General features: G+C 31.8%; 1 protein-coding gene across 1 annotated transcript; it reads left to right on the forward strand.

Moving 5' to 3' along the window:
- The first annotated feature begins 1,888 nt into the window (after positions 1–1,888).
- Positions 1,889–3,397, forward strand: LOC105621117 (cytochrome P450 9e2-like). Its single transcript, XM_012202589.1, has one exon. It carries the CDS (start codon positions 1,889–1,891, stop codon positions 3,395–3,397), a length of 1,509 nt encoding a protein of 502 aa, XP_012057979.1.
- The last annotated feature ends 15,849 nt before the right edge of the window (positions 3,398–19,246 follow it).

Below are 19,246 nucleotides of genomic sequence, written 5' to 3' on the forward strand. Positions count from 1 at the left end.
GTGTGTGTGTGTGTGTGTGTGTGTGTGTGTGTGTGTGTGTGTGGTGGGGGGGGGGGGGGACAAAAACTCTTAATAAATTTTAAGTACACTAATCGACAGAAATGCTTTTACACAATCAAGATAAATGCGTGTCGAAACACAATTGAAACGTATATAACTTGTATGCATTTCGATTGTATTCGAAATGCATCCATATCTTGAATGTGTAAAGGTATTTCTGTACTTCGCCAGTGTACTTCAGAAATGATATTTAAATATATGTTTAATTGATTACTTAAACAATATTTAAATTTATATTGTCGACAGACAGAATAACTAATGAGTAAGGCCGTGTTCCAAATTTACTGCTAGCACTAAAAATGCTACAGTCTACGTTATATGCACTATATATTGGCAGTCAATTTTGGGACACAGTCTAAAACGTCGTGTGTTAGTTGCGTTATACATATGATATTGAGATAAAAACATAGAGATGTCAACATTTTTTTGAAATGATCATAATACAACGTCACATTCGTTTTAATAAAAACTCTTCTTTTATTTTTTAATAAAAGTAGCTTCCGAGATTTTTATTTTTTTTTTTTAGTAATTTTTCTTCATCAAGATTCTAATGTTGTTCCAATTAAAATTACGAACTCAATTCTATGTTCAGTTATTACCGAGTGTTGAGTTGTTTTCTGTTAATGTGATTGCGATGTTTTCCTATTTTGATTTTTAGTACTCTCTTTATCTCTTTATTTCTTATCTAATCGCAATCACAGCAATTAATTTTATATATAACATTAGAACGTGAGAGTAATGGTATTTTTGTCTTTATGGATTTTAATAAAATTGTTTAATTTATTTAGACTCGTATAAGCTAGTCTCATATATGAAAATTCTCCAAAAATTTTTTGAATTATTCAGCTAAAATCGGTACATATGAAATTGTAACAAATTTTTTTAGATTTCCATTAAAAATAGATTTGCTATTATTATTTCAGCATTGGAATTAGTTGTTAAAATTTTGTGTTTAATTTTTTTTAATGTTGGTAAAAATTTAATCAATGGAGTAACCATTTTTTTGGAGAATATTTATATTAATAAAAAATTTTCTTTTTTTTTATAAAAAATAGAATGAGAAATTGTATAAAAGAGATAATTATTCTGGAAAATATTACACTATTTACAGACTATACTCATGATTGCTTGTTCAAGCGCCATACCTATATTTTTAATTTCAACTTATAACTGTGCTATTAGAGTAACGATCGTGATATTAAGAAAGCATAACTTGAGTTGTTTATCAAGATTAGACCTTACATTGACTCTAAAAGATTGCTACGTTGCGTTTCGCTATTTGTTATCAGAATATATCTATAAATAAATTAATCGTTGTGTATGTAATAAGAGAGACAAAACTTATGTAATTCTATATATTATAAATATTATATAAAATTATATAAAACATTGTATAGTGAAAACGTACACAGATATATACATTATCTTATCATTAAACAATAGCCAGCAATTGCATTACTGAATTACTAGTTGTAGCATTTAATATAGGTAGTGCACAAGAATTGTTTCAATATCAATGTCAAGTTCCCTTATATAAAAATAATTAAATTATATTCAACAACTGATAAATTACGAGATTAACCTTTAAGACAATAAATGATGTTTCCGATATACATTGTGCGACATTACATAATAAATGCATAACAAGCTCAGATTATCTACGCGTTCGTCATCTTGTCATTACATTCGTTTATTTCTATCGCTACTGACCGCATGTGTTATTTCTGTGTGACGCAATCGCAATTGATAACAGTCGTTTGACGATGAACATTCATTTCTTGGACATTAAACCACTCAGTATCGTTCAATCCTTTTCGAAAGCAGTAATATGGCTGTCACTCTCGTATTGTCGATTCTTATAGTTTTGGTGATTCTCTATTTCTTCTTGACGAAAAATTATAAATATTGGCAAAAACGTGGAATACCTTGCCCAGATGGAGCCTTGCCCGGTGTCGGTCACTTCTGGGAAGTCACCACACAAAAGATCACTATAAGCGAATGGTGTTGTAGGATCTACAATGCATATCGGGATCGCAGTATGGTAGGAATCTACAATTTCATGACGCCGACGTTGATAGTCCGCGAACCGGAATTGGTAAAGACGGTGCTGCAGACAAGTTTTACGAACTTTCACGAGAATGGTTTGAAGATCGATCCTAAATTGGATCCTCTTCTGGCGAACAATCCTTTCTTCAACTACGGTGAAAAATGGATGACCGGGAGAAAGCGCTTGACCTATGCGTTCTCCAGCATGCGACTAAAAATCCTGCTCGAGACCGTCAAGCAGGTGTGCCAGACATTCGAAGGTTACCTGGACAAAAAAATAGATAAAGCTGGAAAAGTGGAGTTAGAGCTAAAGGAATTGTTCTCCAGATTCACTTCACAGGTGGTATCTGGTGCTGGTTTTGGCATCGATGGCTTAAGCTTCAACGAAGAGAAAGAGAAAGATTCTTTCTACGCAATGGGCAAGTCCTTCCTTAATTCGACCGTTTTGAACAATCTTATCTTCATCCTTGTGTTTTTTATACCGCCGTTGGGCAAAATTTTCAAGGCGAGAATCTTACCGAAAAAGGCTGATCAATTCTTTAGAACGATCATTGCAGATGTTATGGAACAAAGAAGGAAGGAGGCGACACCCAGAAACGATTTTCTTCAGCTGATGTCTGATCTGGAACGAATAGAAGGCGATAAGTTTAACTTAGAAATTCTTACGTCCCACGCGGTATCATTTTTCGTCGACGGTTATGAAACTTCCAGCTCAGTCTTAAGTTTTATAGGCTTCCACTTGGCTAGTAATCCAAAAGTGCAGGAAAAATTACGCGAAGAGGTGATGTCTGTGCTGAATAAATATGATGATGTAATTACTTACGAAGCCTTGAAGGATATGACATACATGGATCAGGTAATAAATGAATCGATGAGAATCTTACCTACTCTGGGATTCCTAAGCAAGGTTTGCACGGAGGAGACTGAGTTGAGAGGGTCCGATGGGCTCGTCTGTCGCGTAGAACGTGGAATGTACATCATGATATCAATTAGCGGTCTACAGACAGATCCACGATACTGGGAGAATCCCGAAGAGTTTGATCCCGATAGGTTTGGTCCAGATAGAAAACATAACATCGAGAAATTCACCTTTCTTCCTTTCGGCGAAGGACCGCGAATGTGTGTAGGAATGAGAATGGCTCAACTGCAGATGAAAGCTTGTTTGGCTACGTTTTTGAGAAAGTACAGCATAGAGCTTTCTCCAAAGACACAGTTACCTTTAAAAATGATATCTTCGACCTTCCTGGCCAATGCAGAAGGCGGTCTTTGGAGTATAATCCAGCCGATTTAACTATGAGATTTTATTTACCTTTTTTCTTGTATGAATTTTTTTGGATTGTTATTCGGCCGCAATTTAATTACGAGATTTTAATTTTTTTTTAAGTAAATGTGTTTTTTCTTTAATTTATTTTTTTTTGCAATATGGATTTTGTAATATATTTATTTTTGTGAGATTACTTTCCTGATGGTAAATATTTTTCAATCATGTTAAATGCTTTAATACAATAAAAAGAATATTTAGGAATTGATAGGCTCCAAAGAATAAATCAAAGAATAAAAAAAAATGATGTTTATGCGAGTCAAGTACTGGATGTCTGCGTGTAAAATATTTATTATTATTTAATACAAACTGTACATTTTGTATTAAATAATAAATATTTTGTACGCGGACGTCCAGTGCTTGGCTCGCAGACATCATTTTTTTTATTGATACTTTAATAAAGTAATTGTATATAAAAGATAAATAAAACATTATTTTCATTTAAACAAAAACATTATTTTTTTTAAATTTTAAGGAAATATTTTATTTATTCAAAAAATTATAAATTTATGGTCTCTTTAACAGTACAATTATATAAATAAAATTTGTGAAATTTTATTTGAAATTTTTAATTAATAATGCTTCAATTTATTTTAATTTATTTTAATTTATGTTCAGATATTATTGTAGAAAAAAGATAATGTTTAAAACGAAGCATTATTATTACATAACATAACATTTATTGCGCACTAATTTCATGATATAATAGTATGATATAAGTAGCTGGATAATATTGATTTTAAAACGATCATAGAAAACATGATAAGGCATATTTCATAAGTGCGTCTTTTGTTTGCAGATAATAATAATGTGATGGTAATAATATACACACGCATTATATGAATACAATACACAAATATGAATATAACAAATATGAATACACAATTTATATTCATAATATATTATATGCATTATATTAGTTATTTCGTATAATATAGATAATGATTGTACTGGATATAAATTACATTGTATCATAAAATAAATTTTTAGTTATAATTAAATCATTTAATTGTAATAACTGAAACTGTTGACAAAATTATACAATAATTAAGTATAATTTTCTGTTTGTAAATTTATCATAAGAGGAAAGTAGGTAATGTCTGTGTATAGACAATGAAGAATGCGTTTTATATATTACATACAGAATGTTTTTATTAAATGTACCTACACATATTATGTACATATGTTGTATAGCAGCACGTTAGCGTATTTTTCTCACGAAAATTTATATATCCTTAGCTGCACTAAAACTACATTCTTATTACATTATTTTATATGATGATGGAATACATTATTACATACGTATACATTAAAATGTATCAAATAAGGCACTATACGGTGAAACCAAAGTATAATCAATCTCGCAGACGATAATCATAAGGCAGTTTGCAAGTTAACATTAAATTAATAATCCGGAACATAATATTTCTGCTAAAATAATGTCAAAGCTTGAATGCGTGTATCGTGTAGTATGATATCTTAAATCTCTATCGTTCTCGTATCGTTAAACTGACGATCGATTTGTATTTCGCCAATTAAATCTAGATTCTTTAATCTTAATTAATCGATGATAGAAAGAAAGAGAAAGAGCGATGGAAGAAAAAAAGAGCGAATTATGCTTGCTTTTGGTGCCGATTTAACAGTAACAAAACAGTTTCTACGACAAATTCTTTAAAAACAAAAAACTTGGAACACGGGCATTAATAGCATGCAACTTCTCGGGATTTAGAGGTAACAATGGTAACTTAACAATAACGTAATTTTGTATAACAATAACCAGGGATACATAACAAAGATAACAATAACGATTATAGGTATGTCATGGTGGCTGGCCAAGTGTTTCTGACAATTAAATATTTGCCATAGAATTTAGCTGCAAGAAGATTAATTGAATTTGCGATTATTTCATTAAAGAATTTAAAAATGTAAGTAGAATAGAAATGATTTCTTTATTTATGGTTAGAGTATATTAAATTATTCAATTGTTTCTATTGATAATATTATTTTGAATATATCTTTTCCACATATTACGAATTATTTTTAAAAAAGGTAAATTTGGCGAATTATATGTCTCAAATATAAAACTTGAATTTTTATTTTTATTTTCGAGTTTACATTTATTTTTTGGAACATACTTTTTACCATGCTTGCGAGAATTGTATTTACATCGAGCAAGTCGTAAGAATAAATTTTCATATAAGCCAAAAAAGAAAATATAAGCGTAAATATTATTAATTGCCCAATTGGAATAGATTTGATTGATCGCCCTGCCGTCGCATTGTCAACAATAATAAAGTAATCTGGAAATGTAATGTTTTCATAATAAAATCTAAATAGCAAATATTAATAAAGATAATAATATTAGGGATCGAACAAATGGGTAGGGTAAACAAAAACGGTATTATATTAATAACAAGCGAAATAAATGTGTGTAACGATTATACAATAATATGTTTAAGGCAGACAAACTAATAACTTCAACTGATCAAAATTTAAAATACAGAACATGTTTCAACTTGTATGAACTTTCAACAATGATAAAACGGAAAGATGCGTATCATCAGAATTTATGAGGATTTTTGGAATGTAATAAGAATTTCTATAAATTTTGGAATATAACAGAGCACATAAAAATCAGAAAATAATACGATTTTTTTAATATAAACGATTATTTAAATTTAAAAACTAATAACTTTTTGAGAGGCACATTTGTCAAATTGAGGTAATATTATGATATGTAATTGATTTTTCTCTTTTTATTGAAGTATCTTGATTCAAAAATTTTTGAAATATATTTACATGTGAATTATTATTTTAAGATTTCAGAAATATAGCGAATATATTGTATTTAAAGTCAAATAGAATTTTTAATGTCTGTTCAAAATTTGCTATAATAACTGAAAGGGTAGATCAAATATTTTTGGAAGTATGAAATAAAAATATGAATAATAGAGAAATATTTCTGAGTACAAATATTCGACAGGAGTTTTATGGATGCAATGCATTAATGATAATCTACGAACAAAGTATCAACAATACAATCAACAAAGGATTAACAGTTAAAGATAACTTTTGGACAAAAATGGGAATATTCGAAGGCTTGGTAATGGGGAAACATGCGATAAAGTAACAGAGTTAAACAGGCTTTAAAAGGAAATGGGATGTAACATCTGATAACGTATTAACAGCAACAACGTGCCAAACAGAAATTCAACGTAAACAACGGGAGAATCTTGGGGAGGAGTACTATGTGGGATGACATAAAATTTGACACAAACATAAACAACAGAAACAATAACATTCAGATAAGCAATATACGAGAAGCATTCAAAAGCAGCATAATACGTTTGCGCGTTGTATCTGAACAATTCTCTTTCGTGAAATATTTTGCATCTCCTTTCTTTACGAAATGTACCTTGAACGCCTTCGTTCGGATTGTATTATCCCGGACAGAATTCAATTTCAATTACTACGGGCAAAGTACAAATCATTCATAACTTTTTACATCGAGTCCAATGATCTTTTATCTGGGTAATTAACATAAACAATTTGTTTCTGTGTAAAAATGTGTATATGTGTTTACTCTAGACCTTAAAATTACATTCTAAAGATATTCAATTCTATAAAAAAACCTATTAATGTAAATTATATCGCTTAACTCGAATGTATAATAATGTGACTATTTTTAAAATTGAAAAAATTTCTGTGTTTGGATATTTATGGATTAATATATGGATTGATCTAATTAACTAATAATCTCACAAAAATTAATGGTCTTAAATAATCTGTCTACGAGATGAAGCTATCAACTGTAAATTGATAATATTTGTTCTGTAATATTTGTTCTTGTTAGGCAATTAGCGATATAAAACTTGACAGTAAATCAACGAAAAATTTATGTAATAATTATAGTATTTCGTGAAAAAAGAGGTAAATTCGATAAATTAGAGCAATTATTAACTTACATTACAAGCATTGAAGCATTATTAATTTACAATTGACAGACGACATTTCACAACACTAAATATTAGCATCCACGATTTGTTCTTATTACTACTCACAGGGATATTATTCGTTTATCTGTGGAACATTTTTGTCTTAACTGAGTGTGCTAGCGATAAAATTAAAAATTAAATCTAAACACGAAATACCTACGATACGATTGTGCATTAATTAAATTTTATATATATGTGTTAAGTAATTAAAAAATATTCACGTTCTACATCGGATGAGTCTGTCGGAAAAATAGTCAAAATATGAATTTTAAGTTTTTTCTCTTATTGATTTATTTTATGACTGTCAAACCACTGAATAGTTGAAACTGAATAACAGAATTTGAATGACAAAATACGCAGACCTTGAAAGGAACTTGTTGGTTTCGCAAAACGGCGATTACGTTATCATAATTTGCAATGCTTATCAATATATTTTGCAAAATCAACATTTCTTCATATCCTTTCAGCATCTTCGTATAGCTGTCGGAACTGAATCTTTCATTTTTTTGTAACAATAAAACATAAATACTTATCTCAATTACTTTGAAATTACTTTTGTATTCAGTCATTTAATTATTTTTGAGGCATATTGTCGGCTTTTAATTTATTATTTCGTAGAACGTATCAAGCTTATTTCATGTTTATTTCTTTCGTTTTCGTTTTCTTTTTTTTTGGGAGTTTTTGTGCTTTTCTTTTTTATGAATAAAAAAATTAATGAAAATAAAAAAAAAGAAAAAAGAAATTAGAACTGAAAACAGAATGAATAACTGATCAATTCGTGAAATCATCGGAATATAAAGAATGTGTTGAATTCAACAAAAATTAAACACAACATGTTGATGATAATAAATGATATAAAATGATATAAAATTCACAAAGCGCAGCTAAGAATCTAAAGTTATAAAATATTTATTTCGGATGAGTCTTGAATATAACATTTGGATGTTTAAAAGTTTATTATTCTTACAATCAGAAAGTTTGTATCAAGAGTATCAAGTCATTATTTATAATTATTGATATAATAAATAGGTTTTTGCAGTTTTATATAGTTTACATATTCATCATTGAGATCGTTTCTATCGTAAAAATGTCTTTTCTTTCTATTTTTATTACAATTCAAGTTACAAAGTTTCTATTATAATCAAATTTGTATCTCTTGAAATACGCGTACTAACGTAAGACGTATACATTAAAGGAAAGTGAAATATATATTTTTTATATATATATATATATATATTTTAGAGGTCTATGTAGAGAAAGCGCGCTTTGTGCTTCAATATTAACGACGATTTCACGAGATAGGTAAAATAAAATCGAACGAAATAAAAATAACGGACAAATTAAAAAAAGAAAATAAATAAAAATAAATAAACTAAGTCTACGAGAATTTTATACATAACTAAGTAAGGATTTAAGTGCCCAAATGCAGAACTATGACGATCTATTTTTACGGTATATAGTTTCCGCTTTAAGTTAATATTCACGAAGTTTCGATCGATATCGTTAGTGACTTAAATATAATCTAGGATAAAATTGTACGATTAGAACAAGGGATAGTACCTTTGCTGATGGTCCCACGATGTTTCTGCGACGTCCGCGTTGTTTGTTGACCCAAATGACTGTGTCCCATGTTGTTCCGCTATGATTTGGTGCTCGCAATTATCCGTGTATGTCCAAGAGTTGTCATCCGAGGATAAGTTCTTCGATGAATTTCCATAAAACATAATTAGTCCTTTGCTCGTCTTGATTCCTCGAGCTCTTCTTGCTTGACAGGAGAAAAATAAAACATCGTTGTCGATTAATAGATAGTTAGGTTCTGTTTAGCTTGTCGAGGTTCTTGCACAGTTGGAAAAGTCCGCGATAGCGATTTTTGTCCTGAGATTTGCATCGAGTCGGAATGCTTTTCGATGTAAAATTCTATTCTTCATCCAGATTCGAATCTTCGTGCGATTCGTGTCGAATTTGTGGCCGAGTACAGAGTTTATTGAAGTAATGGAGAATAAATGATTCTCTCTGAGTTTGCTTTGCTCCGAGTAAATGGTTCTCGCCATTCTTGTTTTCTGGCGGTATTTTGCGGTTGTCTCGTGTTCCTGAAGTGATTTTTGCTCGTTGGACGTAATTTTTCAGATGAGATAGTTGATTTACGCCGCTACAGAGCCGCGTGCGAAAGTTCATTTTTTTTTTGTGAAAGTTTATTCGCAGATTTTGCTGATAATTTCTGGTTGTTTTCAGAGTATCCTTGGATTGGACCAAAAAGGACTCCGCGTGTACTGTTTTGCATAGCGTCATTCGCAAACGAACGTTATATATTAGCTCGATTGTTGATTCCATTGATTTTGGGATTCGATATGAATTGATTCGATTAATGATCGATTTCGGTTGATTTAGGGATGACATTTGCTTTGAATGTCAATCTTTCCGCTCACTTCCCTGTGGATTTTGCTTGTGAAATTTGCGCGGGTCGCTTTTGAGATCGTCTGTTTTTGGAGCGCTGCTGTTTGCTCTCTCTTTTTCTCTCTCTCTCTAATCATTAATCGAGAAGTTGTAGGTCAGGTATTTGACGATGCGCTAACTCGTCGATCCGAAATAACATACGAATTTCGATCGAGAGCCTCTATTCTTTGTCGCCAGGTTGAGTTCTGGAAGATCGTTTTTTCTCAGATCGATGCAGCACTGTTTTGGCCGCACGATATAATTTACGTCGTGATTACCGATTTTGCGATTTGGCGCTTTTGATCTGCTCTGAAGCCTTAATTTGCATGTCGTTGATTGACATGCACGTTAATCGATTGTCTCCTGTTTGAACCGTGAAATGATCAAAAATGGTTTTGCGAAACTGTTTCACGTAAAAATTGCCGGGAAGAGTTAATGAAAAAATAATCATCGATAAATCGTACGTGAACTTGGAATCACGTTGTATCTCTTTGGTGATGGCGCAGCGCATAAAGAACGTAGGGAAGTGTAACGAGAAGTGTTTTTTTTTCCTCGCGGTACGGTCCGCGGTAATGCCTTCTGTAAATCGTATACATACGAAAAAAGATCGCGCGTCCTGCTGCGACCATTTGGTAAATGCTCTGCAAAATTATAATTGTGAGATGTGCGAGACTTGCGCTTGTGGCGGCGTATAGATCGAAGGGTTGCCTGGTTGAGGTCGGAGGAACGATTCCGTCCATGCCGTGAGCCTTTTGTGAGGAGAGACGTTTTGTCCTTTCCAATCCAATTTTGAGCGAGATAGAGTCTAGACTCTCGCAATTTCTTCTCTTTTTTTTCGCGCTGCGAAACAACGCGGAGCACGCTAATTACGTGCGCGTGCGTGTTATGAGTGTGTGCTTTTTTTCGTTCCTGAAGTGAAACTGCGCGTTCCTGAAATGCGTCGCGTGATGCACGCGCTGTGTGATATTTTCGTAAATTTCTATTGATTTCAGAGAATTTTCGTCGATAGTGTTACTATCATTAGTATTAGTATTGGCTGTGAGGGTGAAAGTAACATCGGCGTTTGATTTTTTGAAGTAATAATAATAGTGATAGTAAATGTGTGACGTTTCCAGATGTATTTGCTGTTTTTGACGATGCTCCAAGTGTTGCGTTGAAAGTGTTCGATTTTGTTGCTTTTGCTCTTCGGTCCGGCGAGAACGGCAGAAGCAGCCATCCGTCAGTCAGGAGATTCCTGAGTTTCCGAAAATTTCGCGTTGGAGATCGAGTGATTGACGATTGTGCGCCGTCTGGCGTGTGGCGTAGACGTTGTCGAGACGGAAGATGGTTGGTCCAACGAAAATAAAAATTGCCTGGTTTGATCTTGAGATCGAATGCCGGAAGGTTCGTTCGATAGTACTAGAACTTGCGGAGTTTTGTGTACGCCTCGAGGATGTCTCGTTCGAAGGCGCTTTCGAGTGTGCAAGATAAATCATTAATATCTTCAGGCTCGCCGGGTAGACACGTGAGAGCCTGTTTTCCCCTCTTGTGTGCGAAATGTGTGAATGCGATAACTTGAAACGAATGATGCACGATAGTTGGCGATAAATTCAACAAATCCCAGTAGATGCAATAAATGTAATAGATAGCTTGGTGGATTGAAGAATTGTTGCGATCGTCGCTCTTGATCTCTGATGATCTCCCTCGATCATCGAGGAACGAGATCGCGCCGGATACACTTCCTTATCCATTTCGGTTACTCATTTTGGCTCCTCGCCGGATAGCTGGCTTCCGCCTGACATCGGTTTCCGGCTGCACTCGCTGATGTTGATCCTCCCACGCCGTTCCGTCGACTGGTTGATGCCATGATTGATGCCTTGATTGCCCTTGATTGTTGCTGCCTCGTTTTCCCGGGCCGTCCGAGTGGTGAGACCTGGAAGGGTGTGAGCGTTAGCTACGAAAAAAACACACAAGGGCCGGTTGTTCACACTTTCTCCGTGCGTTGAAACTCTAATCTAACCGATTTCTACCAAATGCTCTTTAGTGTCGCTAAATAAAGTAGTCCCTTTGAGATTTCGGATAGTATTAGCTAGTGCAGGTTCGAAAAATGTGCGTGCAGTCGTCGCCAAGCGTCGTCTTTGAAGATAGACACCAAAAGATAGACATTTCTTCACTATTTGTTGCTGTTCTTATCTTTTCAGAATTCGCGAACGCCTTTGTACGTCTTTTGGCCTATCAATGAGTTTCCATGGGCAAGGAATTTCGATTCAATTTTAATCAGTACCGGCGTATTATTGATGAGATTGCAGTAAATGATGAATGATCCGATGATATTTTTAGACTTACATCCGTTCATTCTTTGTAATATGTAAACGATTTGCATTTTGTTCAGAAAATACTTCGCGACGCTTAACTTCACGATGAATTTATATCATGTTCAGAAAATTTAGCTGTGTTAAAGAAAAATGTTGACGTAGAAAATTTATGTACAATGTCGGAAAGTCTATTTTTTTCTTTGAAATTTTGAATCAGATTGAGAATCAACATTTAACGGATATCTGGCAAATATCATTTTTAATAATTTTATCTTCAGTTTTTGTCAATTTCATCTTCAGTTTTGTTGTAATGCAATATTCCATTTTATTTTCTTTTTTCGTGAACAATTAGTAATTTAGTTTTGTACATACTTTGATTTCACTAAATTTTATTATTGTTTTTGATCGTTACTGACAAATGTAACAATGATAAAGTTATTCCAATTTCAAGAGAAAAACTGTTTTTCTAGCACATTTTATTTTTACGTTCGTCTTTATAAATAGCTTTTAGATGTGAAACTTTAAATTCTGCATCGAAATGACGGACAAATTTTTCGGATTTTGTACTCATCAAGTGAATTACTGCTCGTGTTTTTACGAAATGGGTCTTGGAAGTCTGTCTGTGTATACTCAATTTCTTAGAGCAATTCGATCATTCTAAGCAATTCGTCTAATAGATACCGATCACCCCAAATAATGATATTATATAATTACTGTCTTTGAATCTTGAATCAGTTTCGATTTTCATAAACATGAATGTAGTCGAGTGTTTCCAAATAAATTTTATTTTTATCTTGGCCAACGTAAAAGATTCTTTTCATCATTTTATCTGTTGTTTGAGAGAGACTTATTCTGACCTTTTTAAAAAAGACTCATATCGCATAACCAAGAAACAAGATTTAAAGGTCATGGCAGCTATCAAAAAGTCTGAAAAATATTTTCAAAAATTAAACGACTGATTTATTGTCAAAGCGTATCTGTCCTTATAAGCTACACTTTTTTCCTCTTCCTACATTGGAGACGATAATCGTGGAATGACTTTGACTTGACATCTTGCTGCGATGATTTGGAAGTTGCCAGAAAAAATATCTTGCAATAATGTGATCACAGATAAATTAATACATCTCGTCGGTGAACCGGAATTGAAATAATTTTGAGAAATGATCCTGGAAAATTCTACGAATACCAGATTCACGTTTTTTTCTATCTTCCTTTTTTCCAGAAATAATACGAGATATTGTGAAGCACAAGTTTATGTTTATTTTTGTAATATATAATTTTGCATGATGATTGTAACGTGTAATTGCAAGAAATCTTTCGCTCGTGCCATGTGGTTCTCATGAAATCTCAAAGTTTTTTTGCAATACTGCTTACCACGATTATACGAAATATATAACAATACGCACTATTGCGAGCAGCTGGTAGTAGCCTGCGATCTTGAATAAAATGCTTGATTTCGTTAGTGATTCGTCGACAATATGTCAATTATCCTCGCGTTTCGGAGGGAGAATGGAGAGAGGCAGCATGGAAAGTGTAGCTGAGAGGAACAGAGCAGAAGCGAGAATCAAAGACCTCAACGGTTCCCTGTGTGTATAACCAGAACAACCGGCCCCGGAAAGACCGGAGAGCACAAAAAGAGGGCGAAGCGTGAATCGTGGAAGAGAAGCGTGGCCGCAAGAGAAGAAGACAAAGAAGTCGTGCTGTTGTACTGTTAATGCAAAGATGCTGGACCGTGGGACTTGTAGACATTATGAGTTAGTTAGCCCCCTTTGGAGGTTTTCTCTCTCTTCGCTGGGAACGCGGGTAAATCACGAAACGCGAAGGGGAACGGGAGCAAAGTGACGAAATATCTTTGTACGGATGTTAGAAGGGCCGGTTACGCGGAGCGTATAAGGAGCTCTTAAAACAGAACTTATTTTTTTTTGTGGCTTGTTAGATTCTTGAAGGCCGCGCGACAATGCCAAAGCCGTGGCTCTTTGTTACGCGAGTCCGGCCTGCTTCGCGTTTTGATGTCCGGAATCTTTTCTTCCGCTAACGATCGCGTGATGTTCTCGTTGGCGTTTGACGTTCATTCAGATCGTTAGAGTGGTCTTGAGCGGGTTTCGACGACTGATCTTTGTCGACCTGTTACGCTGATTATCTTGAGCAATGAATTTATAGCTCGTTACATTATACAACTTTGATGGTCGGTTTCACAGATTATTCGGGCTCGCGTGAAACTGATGATAAAGCAATAATAATCGAGTATTCCATTTATTTCACTTAAAAATCATCTTTCCTTTATAGCTCACGATTTCTATAATTGTGACACAGCTTTTTTATAATTTGCTGTCGAGATTTTGCAATTTTGCAATTGAAAAAACTAACAATAGTCAATAATTAGTTTCGCGAGATTATTAAATTGGTAATTTTCTATGTACATCTTCTTTCGGAAACAAAACGATTCGCCCGATCGTTTTATGATATTATAATTTTGGAAAAGCACGAAAATCCAAAGATATTTTGCACTCGTCAGAAGCAATTAGAATTATTTTTGAACCATTCAAGAATTCTCACTTGGATATTATTGAATTAATAACGGAGAGAATCTTCTCTTTTTGTAGCATAAAATAAAAAAAACATTCAATCATCTCTGTTTGTTTCTATTGTTATAATTATTACTGTAATTTCTTGATATTTTAAAAATCTTACATATAATTTTAAATTAAACTTTGCTTTAATTCGAGAATGTTCTTCAGTCTTTATATCTTCTTTATATCTTCTTGTTTTCTTATTTTCTTCACATTCTAATGAAGTTTCTTTATATTCTTTACTCAAAGGTACTGTTGTATTCAAAAATTCGAAAGATATCTTTTCTTTTAAAACATGTTATAAAATGTCCATTATAAGAGTCTATACATTCTTCTATGTTTTCGTTGAAACAATGGAAATTATTTTCGAAATGATATAAGCTAGCGATTGATTTTAAAAGGCCAGAAGTATCATTTATAAGCCAAAACGTAACCATTATCTCACTTATTGAATTAATATTATTGTTCTATTGCAAACCCATTTTTCATTTTATTACGTGATCTTAATTTTATTGTTCAGGGTATTATTAATACAAATTAATATAATGAAAACTTGGCGGGATATAGTGTACACCAAAAAATTTGTTATGCTGATTTGACAACGTTAAATAAATTTAAATGACTTAAATAGACTTCAAATAGAGTCTATAAAAATGCTTTAATTCTATTTGAAGAAACTAATTTTATATGCGCGCTCGTTTTTTCCGTAATGTAATCGATTTCAGAAAAGTATCGCAATACAAAACTAGAGAAAGTAACACGTATGTTACTCTCACGTGGCAATTGGGAGTTGTATTATTAAAATACGGTGAATTTTTTTTTAAGACCGAAGCAGAGTAAATTTTGTGATTATTATATAGGGACGAATCTATATTTTTATCATACATTCTCATCGATTGTAAGCAAATCCAGTTAGATGCGAGGATCAAATAGGTCAAATGGAAAATGACATGTGTGTCACAATTTATATGTGTACCTCATACTTTAAGTAAATTTCTTTGGATATGGAAATGTATTCAAAGAAGCAATTCTTTCGTATCAATGTATTCGGTGACCGAATCAATGCAGTGTTAGACTGGTTAAACTGGTATGCCGATATCGACCACATGCTCTTTGCTTCCGGCGTTTAAATACATGGAGAGCAAAAAACTGATCCCCTTCGCACTGATCGAATATGCGAACAGGTGAAACAACTGTCCGAATATAATTTCTTTCGTGAAGAATATTTTTACTTTCAGTTGTAAGATATATAATTTTTAACATTGCCAATATTGTTACTAATTGCTCTTAATTTTGTTACAAAAATTATATAACTTTATGTAAAGGTTATAATTGTTAATTTTTGTTGTATAATCTATCAAATTATTTTTTATTAATTTTATTCGACCAATTTGGATATTCTTGGATATTTTATTTGAAATATAGAATAGTTTTTTGGAATATCAAAATATAATTTAGACTTTCTCAATAATATTGCTGAAAAGACTCTCTTTGAAATTTGTACAACATATATTTTTGATGAATGGTTCATTGTTTCAGAATAATATGTCATAAAATTATATTTTGAATTGATTGAGCTAAATAACAGATTAATAATTGATATCTAATTTCTATAGATTTAATAAAATATCTTTTATTTACCAGATAACTTAAAATAGAGATACGCTATTAATATTTAACATGCTAAATGTTTAAAATTGAGTTTTCATTAATTTTTGTAATAAAAATTTTTCGGTTAGCTATCTTATTGCTTGTGATAAAAAATTGTATAGATATCAGTTTCATTAATTGCATTTTTTTTTGGAAAATTATTTTTATCGTTCAAAGATCACGACAAGTATTATAAAATTATTCAGAATGGATTCTGAATAATTTCATAATACCTATCCTGATTTTTAACAATATATTAATGAAATTGTTTTATTATTTTCTAGATTTCTATTATATTTTTTAGAGAAACCGAAGTAATTCAGATCGAAACCCACTTCAAATGATTCCATAATATAATAATGTGTACCCTGGGGATCAATCATATAATTTTTTCCTTAAAGCCAAAAACGTGAAAAGTGAGAATTTTTTGATATATATGTGTGTGTATGTGTGTGTATACATATATATATATATATATATATATTTCTTCTTTAAAGAAAAAGTTACATGATTCATATCCAGGTTAGAATACTCGCTAAATGCAATAATGAAATGAACCATAAAATTTTTGTAGCATGTCAGAAATAAAATTTTATTTCTTGCTTATATTATATATTGAAAATTTGAATACTAAGATATTTAAAAATGTTTAACAATTTAACAATTCCTCAGATGCAATTATTTTATGGATTAAATAAAGATTCAGATATACTTGTTTTTTTTCTGCCATACAAATAAATAATCAGTTCAATGTTATTTCTTCTTTTTAGATAATAATCAAAAATTTTTTGTTTTATTTACTATTATCAAAAGCTTTATTATAAATACTTTGTCCGGTTTTTTATCTTGCTTCTATTTAATTCTGTATTTCAATATATTTCATTTGCAAATATTTTCAGGAAATTATTAATCAAAATCGTGTTCCATTTATCAAAGTTTCGTATAATATCAAGAATAGCAATTTCTATTTCAAAAAAGTTTATAATACATGCATATTATGTCAAAATAATGTAATGCTTGAAATTTAACTAACCTTTGTTAATTATTCTTTCAAACTGCAGCGATAAATTAAAGATTCTAATATGATTTCTGGCTTTTATTTAGGAAGGGGAGGGGGAGGGATCTACTATTTTATCATTTATCTAGATAATATGATTTGTTCCGTGAAAAGGTCTTTTTTTATCGCATTTTTTCAAACATCTTTCGGAATCGTGTTTTATTTCATGAAACTTATATTTTGAAAAGTCTTATTTTGCGTCTTATTTTGAAATTGGAACTATGCAATGTTAATTAAATTTGTTTTGCCATACACAATATCAATTATCTGAATTATCAATTATCAGAGATTGATTATGCAAAATGAGCATGCCGTCGATAACAGCAGAGAAAATCATATATATTCATGTAAACAACGACATGTTTACATTATATTGTTATCGAAATTTTGAAATAAACTTTTGTTGAGTTATTGTTAACCAAAAATGGAATTTTTGTAAAAAAATTTGCAAAATGATCGAATAACTAATTCCTTATAGAATATTAAAATGACAAAATTCTGTTAAAACAAATTTCATGATTGTTAGATAATTTTTTTATTTCAAAGGCATCGATTTTATCAGATTAATATATTATTGTTCACGTAATTTATTACTTTTTCTATTTTTCTATTATTCTATTTTTCTATATGTATACATTCTTATCTATAATTCTGTTTTCTAAAGTACCCACTACATTGATTCATTAGAAATTTGTTAATAGCAACAAATTTAAACAACTTCAAATCTTAGCAATTAAAATTTATATTAATCATAAAGCTGTTGTAAGTGTAATATTTTCATAACAAACGAAAGTTTCTTTCAAATTTAAACTTAAATATTCTCAGCTTGAGATTGAACGGCAATTTCAACGAGACGATGAATTGACAAAATAAGAAAAAAGTTTTTACATGGATTGCTTCGGAATATTCAATGTCATTGTCATTTTCTCTCTCGATTATGTCGCGTTCGGAACTAAAGAAAATTTTCACCTGCTTGGATCTGCACATTTTTGATCGAAATTTAAGCCCGCTATTATGTTACGAAGTTATATATCACAAAAATTTCGATAAAATACATCCTTCGTGTAAAAGCTTTCATGCTCCTTGTTAATTTGCGGTGTATCGACAGTTTTTGACAGGACATGACATATGGTTGACAGGATGTAAAGGTGTCTACGCATGCAGATTTATTGCGGGTTTAATAAGCAGCGTGAAATGAAAGAGTAGATCAGAGATTGAGTCGGTACAGAAACAGCAGCTTGAAACTAAGAGTTTTGTGCACACACGATGTGTTAATTTAATTGCATGCATTTTAGTTTACACAAAATTAATTACTGATGGATCTGTACATCTAATTGTTAATCTATGATCATCTGTGAAAATACGACGTTCTTTGGACATTCATAAACGCACATTGCATCAGCAACTGAAAACGTTCTAAAAATCTACAAGTGACAGGGTGAGAAATTGAGAGCGTGACCGTGATATCACTACTCGCAATCTCGAAACGAAGATTATCCAAATGATTTTAGTATCACGGCGAGTTGCAAATTGTACTCGAACGATACCGGCAAATTTGGATCAATCTGCAGTTGTCAATTTAATTATTCATATGAAGATTTCACGAAACATTTTCTTCGTAAAGAATCATTATGCTGTATTGACAATATAACGTAATCGGTAAGGTCTCAACGGACGCGTGTGAGTAGTGATAACGCCGTTAACACGAGAAGCAGTTTGAGGAGAGCGATCTATTTTTAGACGAGTACAAATTTCGAAGGATTACTATTACACACAGAGAGCAATTTTATCAGACATAAAAGAGATGATACAAAAGCAGC

The sequence above is a fragment of the Atta cephalotes genome, assembly GCF_000143395.1.
Source record: "Atta cephalotes unplaced genomic scaffold scaffold00032, whole genome shotgun sequence".
Taxonomy (NCBI): Eukaryota; Metazoa; Arthropoda; class Insecta; order Hymenoptera; family Formicidae; genus Atta; species Atta cephalotes.

Excerpts from the sequence above, each read along its gene's own strand:
- LOC105621117 (XM_012202589.1), top strand. The coding sequence starts at position 1,889 with ATGGCTGTCACTCTCGTATTGTCGATTCTTATAGTTTTGGTGATTCTC.